Below are 15,371 nucleotides of genomic sequence, written 5' to 3'. Positions count from 1 at the left end.
ATTTGCTTTTGCAAGTCCTTCCCAGCCTCTGGGTTTTCCAAGATCCTCTTTTGCCTCCACCATTTTGGCATTCGCCACCTCACTTTTCATGGAACTGTGAACATTCACCTTCTCTTAAGCAGGGGTTTATTGCCTTCCTCCCCTCTGATAATCTGTCTCCGTATGGCCATGACTATATCTATATATATCTATATCTATCTGTCTATCTATCTATCTATCTATCTATCTATATGATTTTCTTGATTTACAAAAGTGTATGCGATGTCTGTCTCATATTTTTCCCCCATGTAACATTTTTACCTAATCAGGTTGGGTTGTTGAGACATTAGGGAGAGAAAGGGGAAAGGAGGTGGGTGGGATGGGGTGGGATGGGTGAAGTGGGGTGACGATGTTTCTATTTTCCTTAATATATGTAGGGTTTGGTGTCAGCGTTGATTGTGTAGGTTCTCTGTTGTTCGCTTGTGTTTGGTAGTATGGGAAACAGCCCTACTAGAAAAACTAACCGGTAACCTAAAACTGGCACGGACAAACAGAAGGTTCCCCTTCATCACACACACAGCCCAACAAGACAATGACAAAAATCTACCGACAGCATACAAATCAATATGGCTAACCTGATCCAAAACACCCACCAACCCCACTCACACAGAAAACCAAAGATCACCACAGCCAACCGCAAATGAACAATCACACCCCATGCCTATATTTTTAAGTTCTAGGGTTTTCAGTTGTCATTGCTGACACCAGCGACAACTTTTCAACTGAATTGCTTTTGTCAATCCATATCAGAGTGTGAATGAGTGTGTGTAGGAAGATCTGTTGTCATAGATTGAAAAGAATACCTGCTGACTATTTCTTGTCAACAATCAGCTTTAAAAGGTATGAAATAAACCGCTTCAGGCACTTGACAAAAACCATAGAATTGTAGAATTGTAGAGTTGGGAGGGATCCCAAGGGTCATCTAGTCCAACCCCCGCATTGGAAAAGAGTTCAAATGAAGGCTGCTGTGTATGGAAATATTGATGGACTATATACATAAACTGCTCTTTTCATATTGCTGTACTCATATTTAAGTTTTGCCCCATCTCAGTCTGGGCAATGGCTAGCCTACTTTTTAACTCTTTCAGTGCACTGGGGAAGGCAATTGTGCCTTCTCTCACCCTTTCCCCCTCGAGTATCATTGTCTGCTTTCTCTTTCACCTGCTGTGACCAGGGATGACAACATGGTTTTCTAGGTCCGGTACACTGTATGGATTGGATTCTCTGCCCCCATTTGCAAAAGTGGATACAAATTTCCACAAAATTTGCATACACCTTGAGTTATATACAAATCATTACCCTCCTGTCTGAGTGGGGTGCAGGACCTGAAGTGAGGGCCATACTAGAAAAAAGCTTCACCCATTGAATTTCTGGCTGCTGAGCAGCTGTTAAATGTTCAAGAGCCCAGTCCTCTCCCACTGCGAACCCCAAACCATACAAAGACCTCACGTTTCATGAGTTGTAAACCAGTTATGCTACTTGTAGGTCTTTCTTCAATTGCTGAATTGTAGCCAGCACAAAAACATCACCTTTTGCCATGTGACATTGTTTTGAGAGACGGTTTAATGTTCCTATAATTGGCTTTAAAATGCTCTACAAATAAAGTAAGTTGGGTGCTTATCGCTATTATAATGCTGTGAGTCATCTCAAGGCGCTGTAAATCTCCAGGTTTGAACTTTCCTAGTATGTAAAATAAAAAAGACATTAAGACATTGCCACGGGTTGTCGCGGTAATGAGGCTACCTCTAGAAATAATGAGCCACAGGATCTTCTGAGCTCTAATCGATCGCTGTGTAAATTTCCTGTTTTATCCAAAGCAAATTTTGGCTACAAGGGAAGAGAGTGTGCCTGGGATCCGAGCCTTTTAGGATGCATAAATTGCACTCATTTAAGCCAAACATTTCTATCATGAATAGATGAATAAAAATGGATTTTGACAGGATTATTCTGTTGTGAAATGCTCTAATGTGCCAACATATTTTGAGTCTAGACTTTGATGGCAGGCTAGGGTGATTGATGAGTGAAATGTTCACAGACCATGTATCCATTAGTAAATCTCTGCATCGCTTTGGAAATCTTAGTATGGTGAGGTGGAGGTTTTTTTTACATATTGCAGTTCTGTTGCCTTCATTCAGGATTAGTCTGCTTTTTGGCTGTTAGTATAGTAGCTTCATCTGAAAGTAATTATTCCGAATATTCATGCTTAGAGGATCTTAGTTTTGGATAATGTAAGAACTTGGCACAGCTGTGAAGAGTAGCAATATTTCCTTAGTAGTTCTAAGCAGTGCTTTTTTTCCTAGAAAAAAATGAAGTTGCTACAGTAAGTGCCACACTTATTAACAAAGAAAAAAGAGGTGCTAGTCCTGCGTACCCTTGGGGAGCATCCGGAAAAAAAGCACTGGTTCTAAGTATCAAATAATGCCTTTCTGTGATTATTGTTCTCGAATTATTCCCCAGGAAATAATAAACATGGACCCAGTGCACAGAAAATTGTAAGATTAGCTCTAGACCTCATAGATCTGACAGAGGGTGAGATCTGACTGCTTTGGATGTTATGATTTCATTCGTGTGTATGTACGTGTGCGCAATGGAAGCAGCAAAGAACCTCTTCCTAGCTGCCTCAGCTGGTACTTGGTAGGTGCAATTATGTGCCCTAGTAAGTACTCTGCTGGCTTCAAGTTCTAAGCCACCTGCTCAGTCCTTTCTTGACTGTTTCATTATATGCAGCTCTTCAGTAACCCATGAGCTTACTGGGGTCCACTATGCTAAAGAAGGATCATAAGAAGGATTGTGTCGATGGCCCTCATCATCCCACCATTCCACAGCGAGACAGGATCCTCAGCAGAATCACTCACCCTATCCATTGTAGAAACACCCAGAGCATTCCATTTCCATTAGTCTCCAGGATGGGCCATCTTAACTGGTCCCTCACCTCTGCAGGGTAGGTCCGCTGGTACGAGCCCAAACTTCACCAGGAAGTGGTCACTCCATGGTAAATGGGTGATTCCTACCTCCCTGTTTGTCGACCGCCTGCATACTACTTTATATTCATTGGAAATCCATTAGTGTAGGATTGAAATTGCCCTTTTTTGAGCACCTGTGGCACAAGTAAAAGAAAATAATTTCCAAGTGACCAGACAAGGAAATATTTTGGTTCTTTCCTTTCAGGCTGTTGCTGACGTTCAACTCTGCTTATGTGTGAGCAGTTCATGTGTTTTTTGTCTAGTAAGAAGAGCTAGTAACTTTTGAAGATTCCTTTGTGAAGCTGTGTTAGCATGCTAAAATGCATTGAGAGGTCCCTGTGTGCAACAAGGAGTCCATTATAGAATCAGAAAGGCACAGAATTGTAGAGTTGAAAGGGACCCCGAGGGTCATCTAGTCCGATGTCCTGCAATGCAGGAATCGCAACACATGGTTCCCCTTCCGGCTCAAAACCATACCTGACCCTGCTTAGCTTTGCAAAGGTGCTAGCAGCTTTATTGCCAGAAGGACAACTGAAACTTATCTGAGTGTGTTGAGTTTAGTGGCCTTATAAGCATCATTGGCCCATTCATCCTCTTCATTCGTTTATTGCTTCTTGATTAAACCTATTAAACCTATTTATTTGCTTCCCCACTTAAACTGAATCAGTTGAGGACTGCATTCCTTCATGGAGTGCATGCTAGTGATGGGAACACATGAAGTTGCTTAATACTGGATCAGACCATTAGCTTTCCCAGATCAGTATTCTCAATTCTGGCAGCAATTCCTGCTGGTTTTGGGAAGAGATTGTCATAGCCCTGTTCCCCCTCATGCGATTCCAATCATGCACGTGAAGAGTGGAGGTGTGGGGAGAGGAGATAAATGCTTTTTTCTGGCAGTACGCAATGGCACACAGTATCGCCACCCTTGGGGGTGAAGGTGGCAGAAGGGCTTTTGGATCCCATCATAACATTGCAGCTCCTTCCCAAGTCCGGGAAGTGTTTGCCCAGCTTAGAAAAGGAGATGCTCTGACAGGATCCTGGAACTCTGCTGCCTCCTTCCCAAAACCAGGTTCTTCACCTGAGTGGCAGTGCCCCAGTAGGTGAACGGGTGGGCAAGGGGTCTCAAACAGCTAACCCGCCCTCACCATCCAGCATTGGTGCCAGGTTTCACCCCCACCTCATCATGCGCTGTCCCCTCTGCCTGCTTGCTGGTGAGTACCTGCCCTTTTTTTTCTAAAATAAAAGCACTGGTCATGTCCCCTCTGTCCCTGTCCTCAAAGTCCTCCTGGTTTAACTTCTGTTGCATGGAGTTGTGTGTAAGAAAAACACTGGGGTCTAATTTGAATAGTAGAATGTCTGTCATCTGGTGGGTGGGGCTTCTGTGTTCTGCTCCAGAATCAGCCTCTCCCTTCGAGTGTTCAGTTCAGTTCAGTTCAGTTCAGTTCAGTTAGAGAAGCCAACTGTCCTTCTTGCCTCACAATGTTGTTTTAGTTTCTCTCAGACAGTGTGTTATGGTGTTACCATTTTCTTTATTATTAAAGCTTTGTTTGTAATATACGTGAGCCGCTTGCTTTGCTGAAAAAAAAACTCTGCTGAAGAATGGTGGAATACCTTAAACTGGGGATATTCCCAGTCTGACAGGAGAATTGTTTTTTTTTTAATCGCCCTACCCTCCACAACATTGTGTGCAGTACTTACATAGGCTCCTCCTGTGATTTAAAAATTTTCATTGTGACTGGAATCGCAGGAGAGTGGGTAGGCAAACAGGGCTTTTGTTTAGCCCTGCTGCTTGAGCTCCTTTCAACTGGGGATTGAGATCTATCTATCTATCTATCTATCTATCTATCTATCTATCATGGGTTCTGGCCCTTATGTATCTTAGGTGTAGCACTGGCGTTGCATTTAAACCAAAGTAAATGTCAGGCAAGGATTGAACATTTGTTTCAACCAGTTTCTGAGAGTCCCTCTCTTTTCACTGAATGCTATATAAAAGGTAAAGGACCCCCCCTCCTGGGCAGTTAAGTCCAGTCAAAGGCGACTATGGGGTTGTGGCACTCATCTCGCTTTCAGGCTGAGGGGGCCGGCGTTTGTCCACAGACAACTTTCCGGGTCATGTGGCCAACACAACTAAACCACTTCTGGCGCAACAGAACACTGTGACGGAAGCCAGAGCGCACGGAAATGCCATTTACCTTCCTGCCGTAGCGGTACCTATTTATCTACTTGCACTGGCATGCTTTCAAACTGCTAGGTTGGCAGGAGCTGGGGCAGAGCAACGGGAGCTCCCCCCGTTGCGCAAATTCAAACCGCCGACCTTCTGATTGGCAAGCAAAAGAGGCTCAGTGCTTTAGACCACAGCACCACCCGCTATGTAGCCAAGGTCTGCTGGGTTCCCTTAGTATATCTGTAGCTTGCCTTTCAGAAACTGAGTTCTTACATCACTTTTATGATATTGGAGCCTCATGAGTGTTGAGGCTTCCTGCCTCACCGCAATAACTTGCAACACTCCTAACCACATAATAGGAGTGATCCACACTGTTGCAGCTCTCCACTCCAGTGTCAGTTATTCGAAAGCTGGCTTTACGCATCCACGGGGTGTAGACACAATGTGGGGGTTCTTCTGCATGTTGTTGTTGTTGTTCAGTCGTTCAGTCGTGTCCGACTCTTCGTTACCCCATGGACCAGAGCACGCCAGGCACGCCTATCTTTCACTGCCTCTCGCAGTTTGGCCAAACTCATGTTAGTAGCTTCGAGAACACTGTCCAACCATCTCATCCTCTGTCGTCCCCTTCTCCTTGTGCCCTCCATCTTTCCCAACATCAGGGTCTTTTCTAGGGAGTCTTCCCTTCTCATGAGGTGGCCAAAGTACTGGAGCCTCAACTTCAGGATCTGTCCTTCTAGTGAGCACTCAGGGCTGATTTCTTTAAGAATGGATTGGTTTGATCTTCTTGCAGTCCATGGGACTCTCAAGAGTCTCCTCCAGCACCATAATTCAAAAGCATCAATTCTTCGGCGATCAGCCTTCTTTATGGTCCAGCTCTCACTTCCGTACATTACTACTGGGAAAACCATAGCTTTAACTATACGGACCTTTGTCAGCAGGGTGATGTCTTTGCTTTTTAAGATGCTTTCTAGGTTTGTCATTGCTTTTCTCCCAAGAAGCAGGCATCTCCTAATTTCGTGACTGCTGTCTCCATCTGCAGTGATCCTTTGAGCCCAAGAAAGTGAAATCTTCTGCATAGCCCCAGGCTTCACATCTTACCTGGAGATTACAGGAAGGAGTGGCATGGCTGCAGAGCTCTATCATAGCTTGTCAATATAAAGACCCAGTCTAACCTATTTACCTCCTGACTGTCCACCTGCTTGTCGGCCCCCTTCCTTTTATACTCCCTGCTGCGGATATTTTGTTCTAGTCTTGTGACAAGGAAGGGGGGAGGGCTCAGACTTTGCCTGGAGGACCCGACAAGTTGTCACTGAAGTATGAAAGGGTGCTGAGGCGTTCAAATAATCAATTGCTTGCCTTTTGCCATCCTTGTTTGTCATGGAAACTATCGCACAGGAATGCCAATCCGCTTGGCAGCTGTGGTTGCTAAGGAATGAGAAGTAGGAATAGGGCACTATTAGGTTATCAGAGCCACTCACAATGGGTGCTTTATAGGAAAGCGCTTAGCTCCCCCACTCGCTCTCCTCATTAGCATGCCATCACCTCGCACTGTTACCCTGCTATTCTTTTGTGTCACATGAGTGCTGTAATTTCCCCCCTGAAAATATAGGTGTGCAGCTCAAAACCACCTGAATAAAGTGGGAATACTTGCTTCCTTTTTAAGTTAAATTAACGAGGCCCGTGAACTTGAATGCCTTTATTCACCTACTTAAAATTTTCTGTGAAAAGTAAAATCTGTGGTTTTGAATGCGGCACGACATCAAACAATGTGAGGATTTAAAAGTGCCACTATATTAGTCACGCTACGGCTGAGTTTATAGAACTGGTTTCCTTACAGGGTAATATTCGCAGGAGGAGACCCTTGGTTATAGAAACTTTTCCACTGCCTAGCCTTGGGATCATTCCACTTGCTGTGTAAAAAACCACTAGATTTGTTCTGGGGGAAACTGATCCTTGGATAAACTTGCAAATTAGCATTGTCTCTGTTAAATTGTGTGTTAACCTAAATATGTATGTAGCCAGGCCTTGACTTATTACCGTATTTTTCCATGTATAACACACACACACACACACACACACACACACACACCCTGTGTATAAGACGACCCCTATTTTGGGGGACCCAAATTAAAGAAATGGAGGGAGATTGGCCAGAGTTGTTGAGCTTTTCGGGGAGCGGGGGGAATTGCTGCCAATCGCTCACCCGCCTGACTGCGATACCAATTGCATGCCTCGCCGAACCCAACAATTGTCTGCCTCCTCACTGCCAGCGGCCACCAATCTCTCACCCAATTGCTGCTGCAGCAGCGAATCGCCAACAGGCCTTGCCGCAGCCGCCAATCACCTGCCCAATCGCTGCTGACAATCTCCTGCACGCGGCTGACACCAATTGCCCATCCCCACTCTGCACTATCTGTGTACAAGACAACCCCCAATTTTTAACATTTTTAAATAATAATAATAAATTGTCCGATACACGGAAAAAATATGGAACATAGGGAACGCTGGGCACCTTTGAGGCTTGTGAGAATGTCAGCTGCCCTGCTGATGTGTCCAACATTTCTATGAAAGTGTAGCAACAGTTCTAACTTTAGAAACATAAATCACCTTCACACATTATAGGTGTGAAAGGGGTCCATGGATTTCATCCAACTATGTTTTACACAGAGCAGACTCACTTAAATTAATTGTTGTTGTTGTTGTTCAGTCATTCAGTCGTGTCCGACTCTTCGTGACCCCATGGACCAGAGCACGCCAGGCACGCCTATCCTTCACTGCCTCCCGCAGTAGCTTCGAGAACACTGTCCAACCATCTCATCCTCTGTTGTCCCCTTCTCCTTGTGCCCTCCATCTTTCCCAATATCAGGGTCTTTTCTAGGGAGTCTTCTCTTCTCATGAGGTGGCCAAAGTACTGGAGCTCAACTTCAGGATCTATCCTTCTAGTGAGCACTCAGGGCTGATTTCTTTGAGAATGGATAGGTTTGATCTTCTTGCAGTCCATGGGACTCTCAAGAGTCTCCTCCAGCACCATAATTCAAAAGCATCAATTCTTCAGCGATCAGCCTTCTTTATGGTCCAGCTCTCACTTCTGTACATTACTACTGGGAAAACCTTAAATTAATAGACCTCGGTTATTTTTGTTCATTAGTTTCAATGAGTGCGCATGCATGTTGGGAACGAAACCACGCCCCGGCCCCGGGTGCTTCCGGGTTTGCCGCCCCGGGTAGCCGGGCGGCATCCTCCGCGCCTGCCTGTGAAATACAGAGGTGTTGTAAGATAAGTTTCCAGTCACCGAGGAGCATGAACGTGCCTTTTGAAACTCTGTGGCCACCCATTAGTTGTCGGTTTACAGAAATCAGGACAACCAGTCACAATAGCGTTGGATTCATTGCTGCAACTAGATGGTGTTCCAGGGCCCAAGGGGCGAGAAGAGGTGCAAAGCAATGCAGCTGAATTTCTGGCCATAGTAACTCCCTGGAAATATAATGTTTGAAGATGCTTCTGAATTTTACAAAGTAAGTTTGTGCTTGTGGTTTTTATGCTGGGCAAATGCCGAAAGGGCATGTATGTAACTGTCATCTCTTTGTATTTAACGTGCTAGCATCAGCCTCCTATCTGAAGTTTTTCTTTTCTTTTTAGAGTACAAGTTGAATTCTACATGAATGAAAACACATTTAAAGAGAGGCTAAAGTTATTTTTCATCAAAAACCAAAGATCAAGTAAGCATTTTTCTCTCTCTTACTACGTGTGGGTGTAATAGTGCATCTTCTAAACCCGGGTTTCCTAAACTTGAGCTGCCGACTGTTGTTGGACTACAACTCCCATCATCCCTAGCTAGCAGGACCAGGGATGATGGGAATTGTAGTCCCAAAACCAGCTGGAAACCAGCATTCGGGAAACCCCGCTCTAAACAATAATGCTTGCTGATGGTGGTTATATGTTACATCTCTAGGGGAATGTAGCCATGTTCATTACTTTTGATGGGTCTGTTCTGAGTAAATATTAATTGATTGCCACCCTGTGTTCCCAAATTCACATTCTGCTTGTTAGTTGTTTGTTGCTTATGTATTTAATCGATTTAATATTTGCACAGCCTCAACAAACAGTGTTTTAATGCTGCAAACTTCCCCCATCACATGCTCTTTTAATATATAACCATGATGCTCTATAAAAAATCCCAACAGACAAACAGATCTAGGCACAATGCCACAATAAGACGAAAACCTTGCTGCGTTTTTTCCTCTTCAGTCAAAGGCTCAGTTTATCTAAAATGCACTGTTTTCGGGGGGGGGGTGTCTTTTTTTTTGGGGGGGGAGTAGCAAGTCTCTCACTATATTTTGGCCAATGGAACATTTCTGGAAGTGCAGCCTACAAACTGTGCCAGCTTTAAGATAGCTGGAGTAAGCAGCTTCCTTTCATGGCTGCCAAGAAGTGTAGGAACCCAGCCAGGGATCCTGGTGGATCTTTCTACAGCAAGTTGAATGTGAGAGAGTCCAAGTCAGACCAATGCCCCAATTATCCTACCTGGCATTGGACCTCTGGGTTCCCAGGCATAGATATCCCTTTTAACTTGCATTCCTGAGCATTGCATTTGGGTCCATCCACTAAGCATTTCTCTTATGCACTCAGACATACAATTAAAAGTTACATCGTTTTTTCCCCTATTAGATGTAATCCTCGCTCCTTCAATCCAATTTATAATTTTAAAATCTGCCATTCTAGGGAAACGTGTAAACTCCCCACCCCACGCCATTCTGTCTGGTCTTGACTTCTTTGGGTCACAGTCTCAGTTTTGAATGCAAATTCTACAACAATGCTACAATTGTTTGCTTGTGTATCAGAGTCAAGCTAAAGAAGAGTTCACCCATCAGTAGCTTCCACTTCTGGTTCCACGGAGCTATTTATTGTGGGACTTTGAGTGTTATGCTTAAGCTGCATTGAAGCCACTTGAATTGGATCTGAACGTCAAGTCACTATTAACCACTTGAGTACAAGTGTATGTTTGTTTTTAAATCGGTTGGAGATACTTTATGATTCATAAGACCGTATCTGGGATTCCTAGAAACACATGCTTTCTGATTTTATATATAATTGCAAAAAACATTCCTATACCACTCGCCCATAAAATATGACAGCAATCGTGCAGGCAGCAGCCATTTTGTGTGTGTCTGATTGACACGCGGTCATGCACACCCTTGTCATTTCCAACCCAGAGGTGGCCCAAAAACGGAGCAGAAAAGGGCTGGGGCAGGGCTTATGGATGCTCCACCGACACAAACAGGGGTCAGGAACAGCACCCCCATGCAAAATGTAAAAGCAGCACAGAACATTCATTGTTTTTTTTAAAAAAAACAACAGCATAGCCCAGTTGACGGAAGGGATGGGGAGTGTTCAAGAGATGCTTGAAAGTCAAAAGCATGGGTGCCTGCTGAATCTCTGCTAGACATTCGCAGGGAAACCAAAATGCTTGTTTACAAAGCTATTGTACTACCAATCTTACTGTATGCTTGTGAAATGTGGACCACTCATAAACACCATCTCCAACTCCTTGAAAGATTCCATCAACCATGTTTCAGAATTTTTTTTTACACATCACTTGGGAAGACAGGCGAACTAATGCCAGTGTAGTGGTAGAAGCAAAGACCACCAGTGTCAAAGCAATGATTCTTCAACATCAGTTTCGTTGGACTGGTCATGTTGTGCGGATGCTTGATTATCGTCTTCCAAAGCAACTACTGTATTCCGAACTCAAAAATTGTAAGCGTAATGCCGGTGGTCAACAAAAGAGGTTTAAAGACTCTCTCACAGCACATCTTAAAAAAATGTAGTATAAACACCAACAACTGGGAAACACTGGCCTGTGAGGGCTCCAATTGGAGAACAGCCTTTACCAAAGGCGTCATGGGCTTTGAAGATGCTCGAACTCAGGACAAAAGGGAGAAATGTGCTAAGAGGAAGGTACACTTGGCAAACCCTCACCATGACCAACTCCCACCCGGAAACCTATGTCCCCACTGTGGAAGGATGTGTGGATCCAGAATTGGCCTCCACAGTCGCTTATGGACTCACTGTTAAAACCGTGTTAATGGAAGACAATCCTCGGCTATGAGTGATTGCCAAAGAAGAAGAGAGGAGTGTTCCATAGCATGGGGCCAGCGATGTTAAATGCCTGCATTCTAGTTGAGGCTAGTCAGGCATCTGTAACATCTGTGGACCACCAAAAATGTTCCTTTGGATGATCACAGTGATCAGACTGGGATATATTGGGCTGGGATTTTAGACTGCTTCCAGACAGTTTAAGGCAGTGCATTGTCAGGAGCTGGAGTCAGGTGTAGGTCAGCAATTAAACAATAAAGAACCCAATGGCAGTGAAGTGAACTCTTTATTCAAAAAACAAAAACAGCTCAGTTCTAGTGGTCTTGCCCCAATAAGGCAGCTGCGGCAACGGAAGGTCGCTGCCTTCCCCCACTCTCTAAAGCTGCTCCTCTGGTTCCTTCCCCAGAGCCTAAGACTCCGTCATCTTCTCTCTCATTGTTCTGCCGTCTTCATTTCTCTGCATGTTCTGGGAGATCAGCAGGATGGAGAGTTGTTCATAGCGGCAGGAGGAAACTCCCTAGATTCTTCAGCTGCCTGTCTCATCTCTGTCTCCTGGCCCCCTTCTCCCCTGCCTCTGAGTCTGGACTGCCTCTTCCTGCTCACTAAACCTTGTTATGTCTTCAGCTTCCAATACTTCCTCCTCCCAGTCTGCTGCTCTCTCTTCTCCCTCTGACCACTCATCAGTCACCCCACCATCAGTCCCCTGGCTCTGAGCCTCCTTCACATGGGGGTTCCCCAGTTAGTATCTCCCACCACTCTTTTGCAGTATGACATGTATGCTGAGTTCTCACACGGTCTCTTGACCCGAGCCTCAGATCGCACTAGTTTTCAGCAAGGGCCTACTGTCAATGCTTCTTCAATTCTTAGTTCTACCTCTTACATTAATGTCTTAACTATTTCATTTCTTTCATAGTTGCAACCCAGACTTTCTGCTCAGTCACCACATACAGATTTTGCCAGAGCCAATTGTTCAAATATTATGCAGAGTATATGGCCTTTCCCCATTTATTTATGTATTTAGGCAGTCAAGATTTTCATTATTTACACAATAGCCAAACAACAAAAACCTTAGCCGATGTAATAGTCCTCCATTTCTGCATCTGCCCTGCATCTCCTATGCTTTGTTCTGATCTTTATACTACATTGAGAGACAAATTTTCATTAAGCTTCAGTTGAAAATGCTTGGGTGTGAATGCTCCCATAAACAAAGGCAAATTGAGACAGGTAATTATGTAAAGGTTATTTTTGATAAAGGGGTAGTGACTGGAGCTTGAAAAGATAACTTAATAGAATCTCTAATTCTGCACCTGCGCACATACATTTTTTCCAGCTTTTGCCAGTTTGCAGAAGGAAAATTTCCATTTGCAAGTGCTGTTTGAATTCATCACTATAGGGTTTGATGTCAGTGCCGACCAGTAGATTGACACTGACAGCCAGCTCCTTTGAAGCTGTCACCTGACATTGTAATGGCATCAGTAGTCAAAATGGCCTGTGGGGTTGCGGGAGGTCAGGATCCAGCCCACTAGCTGGAAAAGGTTCCTCACTCCTCTGTATAGAGGGGCTAAAGGGGATTTCACAAGATATGGACACAGCATGGAGGCCACTGCAAATCATCTCCCTTGATGGCTTTCATTCATCAGGGACGCATTTGTTTGCTGTGCTGATCAGGGAACATTATCCACACCACTATAGAACTTGGAAATCCTGTGACTTTTGTAAATAGTCACTCCATCTAGACACTGAACAAATGTGGTCAAACGTCAAATAGGGCCACTTAAAGTGACCTTCCCGTAGTGGGTGAATTGTGTGCCTGGGCCAAAAACAAGTAAGAAAGATATTAAGCCAAGTGGTAATTGTGCTGTAACATCAATTGTTTCATTAGACAGGTAATCCTGTAAAATTCAAAGGTTCGCAAAGAATCCTCTGACAAAATCGATCCTAGACATTGTAATTAAACTTGCTATGCCTCTGAGCTGAATGAAAGTTATTTTTTTATCCTTGATTTGAATTTTCTGCTTGACTGCCAGTGTATCTTATTATGAGCAATCCGTAGTTAGAAAACCAAGGTTCGTTTGCAGCAAAGGTTGCTTGTCTCCTCCCCACCCTGTCAGGTGTCTCCCACCCCCACCCCCCAGCAAGAGGTGCAGGTGTGTGTCTTTGTGTCTGTGCATTAAATGAAATTTCACAGCACCTGTAAAATTCAATTCAATTACCATTAAAACCATCAGGCTCTCTGAGTCTTCAGCTCCCTACCCCCCAGAGGAAATAGAAAGCCTCTCTTAATTATGTTTGTTAGTAATCCAGAATAGTAAAAGATCTGCAATCTTTTTGAGTCGTCCAAAGTTTTTTTTTTTTTTTTTTAAGGCCACAGTTCTAAATATACTTCCTAGGGAGAAAGAGTCATTGAACTCAGTAGGATTTGCCACTTTGCAATCTTGAATTGAGCTACAATTTTGCTTCGTCTTCTGCAAGATGAACTTGGAAAATGGAGGCATACCTTGGCTAACAGCAACAATGTATTTCTGGGACTTTGGTCAAATGGACACAAAGAAAATGAAGGAGCAGGGCTATGGGGGTTTGTGAGTCTGCAAAGTTGGAAGTCAAAGTAAGAGAAAAAAAGGATTGTCTTCCCATTAGAATTCCTGTGCCATTTACTGGAGGAGGGATGCACAGACCTTGAATCTCACATCATGGTTGCCATTTGCCTTCCTGCCATGGAAGGCAAAAGTAAAGGACCCCTGGCCATTTCCAGCTGAGATGTTTTTGGGAGTCATAGATGGCAGAATCAATGTGATACAGGAGACTAACATGATTTTCTAGAAGACTGAATCAAGTGCCCATCCACCCACCCACCCACCCTTTTTTTGAAGGTGGGAAGGGAGATTTGTGATTGTAATTTTTGCACACATATGGGCGCCAGGCTGGAGTCCTCTCCCCACATATTCTACATTTCAAGCAAAATAGACAGGATGGGTCTGATCACTTTTATACCATGGGAGCAGGATGTTCAACTCTGGTAAACACCAGAACTGGGATTGAGGGAGTAATGAAAAGGTCTGGGGAAAGCCCAGGATCCTTAAAAATTGAATTACAGTTAACATTCAGTGGTAGGAAATCTGCTCACCTCTCAGGCAGACCATTCCCTAGCTGTGCCCCCATTGCCCTGGCACACAGGCTGTTTGATGCTTGAGACTCATGGAAGATTGAGATGATGCTCTAGGTCAGGGATGGCAACAAGTGACCCTCCATATGTTGTTGGACTGCAAATCCCATAGTGATTGGCCAGTGCTGGCTAAGGCTGATAGGACTTTGAGAGCTAGTGCTTCTCCATCCCTGCCCTAATTGCCACCTCTGTGGTTCCTCTTCTGCTGTCCCCTTCCACTTCTTTACTAGCAGTGGCCAAGTCCAGGTGTGTTCCAGCTGTAAGAGACAGGCAGGAAGTTAAACTGATAGGGAGGCATTCCTTAAAAGGTTAGACTAAGCTTGGCAAAACCTAGGTTGAGTTTCCCATTCAACCACAAATCTTACCAGGAGACCTTGGGCAGATGGCTCTTTCTCAGCCTAACCTACTTCGCAGAATTGTTTGTTCTTCCTCTTCCCAGTCTATCCTCAGTGTAAGCCACCATGAACGTTTTAGAGGAAAGGCAGAATATAAAGAGTATAGAATCAGTCACAGCAGAAATGAAAAGGTGCTGGGGCGTGGCAGTGAAAATTTGAAGTGGTCTTAGAAAGGATCCTAACGTTCTTTTGAAAAAATGTTCTGCTTCCATTTTCTGTATTGATAGCTATAGTCAGAATCCTCATGAGTACCCTCAGTCCTTCCCCCCCCCCAGGGGTACTCAAGAGTACGTGGTATCGACACCCTTTTTTCCTAGAAGAAAAGCACTGGTTAAAGGTGTGTCACTTATTGTAACAACTTAATGGTGAGTACAGACCCCCCCAGCCTTAACACACCATGCATTACCTAGTCTAAGAAGAGTATTGTTGTTTTCTCCACAAGGCCACCACTGCACCCCGTTAATGGGAATTTATGGTTGTGACTGATGCAGCCTCATAGGGAGAAAATGGATAGTATTGGGGACATTAAATGTTTACTCTGAAACATTTCT

General features: G+C 44.2%; 1 protein-coding gene across 1 annotated transcript in view; it reads left to right on the top strand.

The window, feature by feature from the left end:
• The window catches only part of KCNT2 (potassium sodium-activated channel subfamily T member 2), a 222,524-nt gene that overhangs the window by 61,066 nt on the left and 146,087 nt on the right, over positions 1-15,371 (top strand). The window contains 1 exon segment of the mRNA XM_033151401.1: positions 8,806-8,885. Within this exon segment, the coding sequence (XP_033007292.1) occupies positions 8,806-8,885 (80 nt within the window).

This window comes from Lacerta agilis, chromosome 6, assembly GCF_009819535.1.
Source record: "Lacerta agilis isolate rLacAgi1 chromosome 6, rLacAgi1.pri, whole genome shotgun sequence".
In the NCBI taxonomy this organism is placed as follows: domain Eukaryota; kingdom Metazoa; phylum Chordata; class Lepidosauria; order Squamata; family Lacertidae; genus Lacerta; species Lacerta agilis.
Note: the sequence above shows the minus strand (reverse complement) of the source record. Positions and strands in the feature narration are given on the sequence as shown.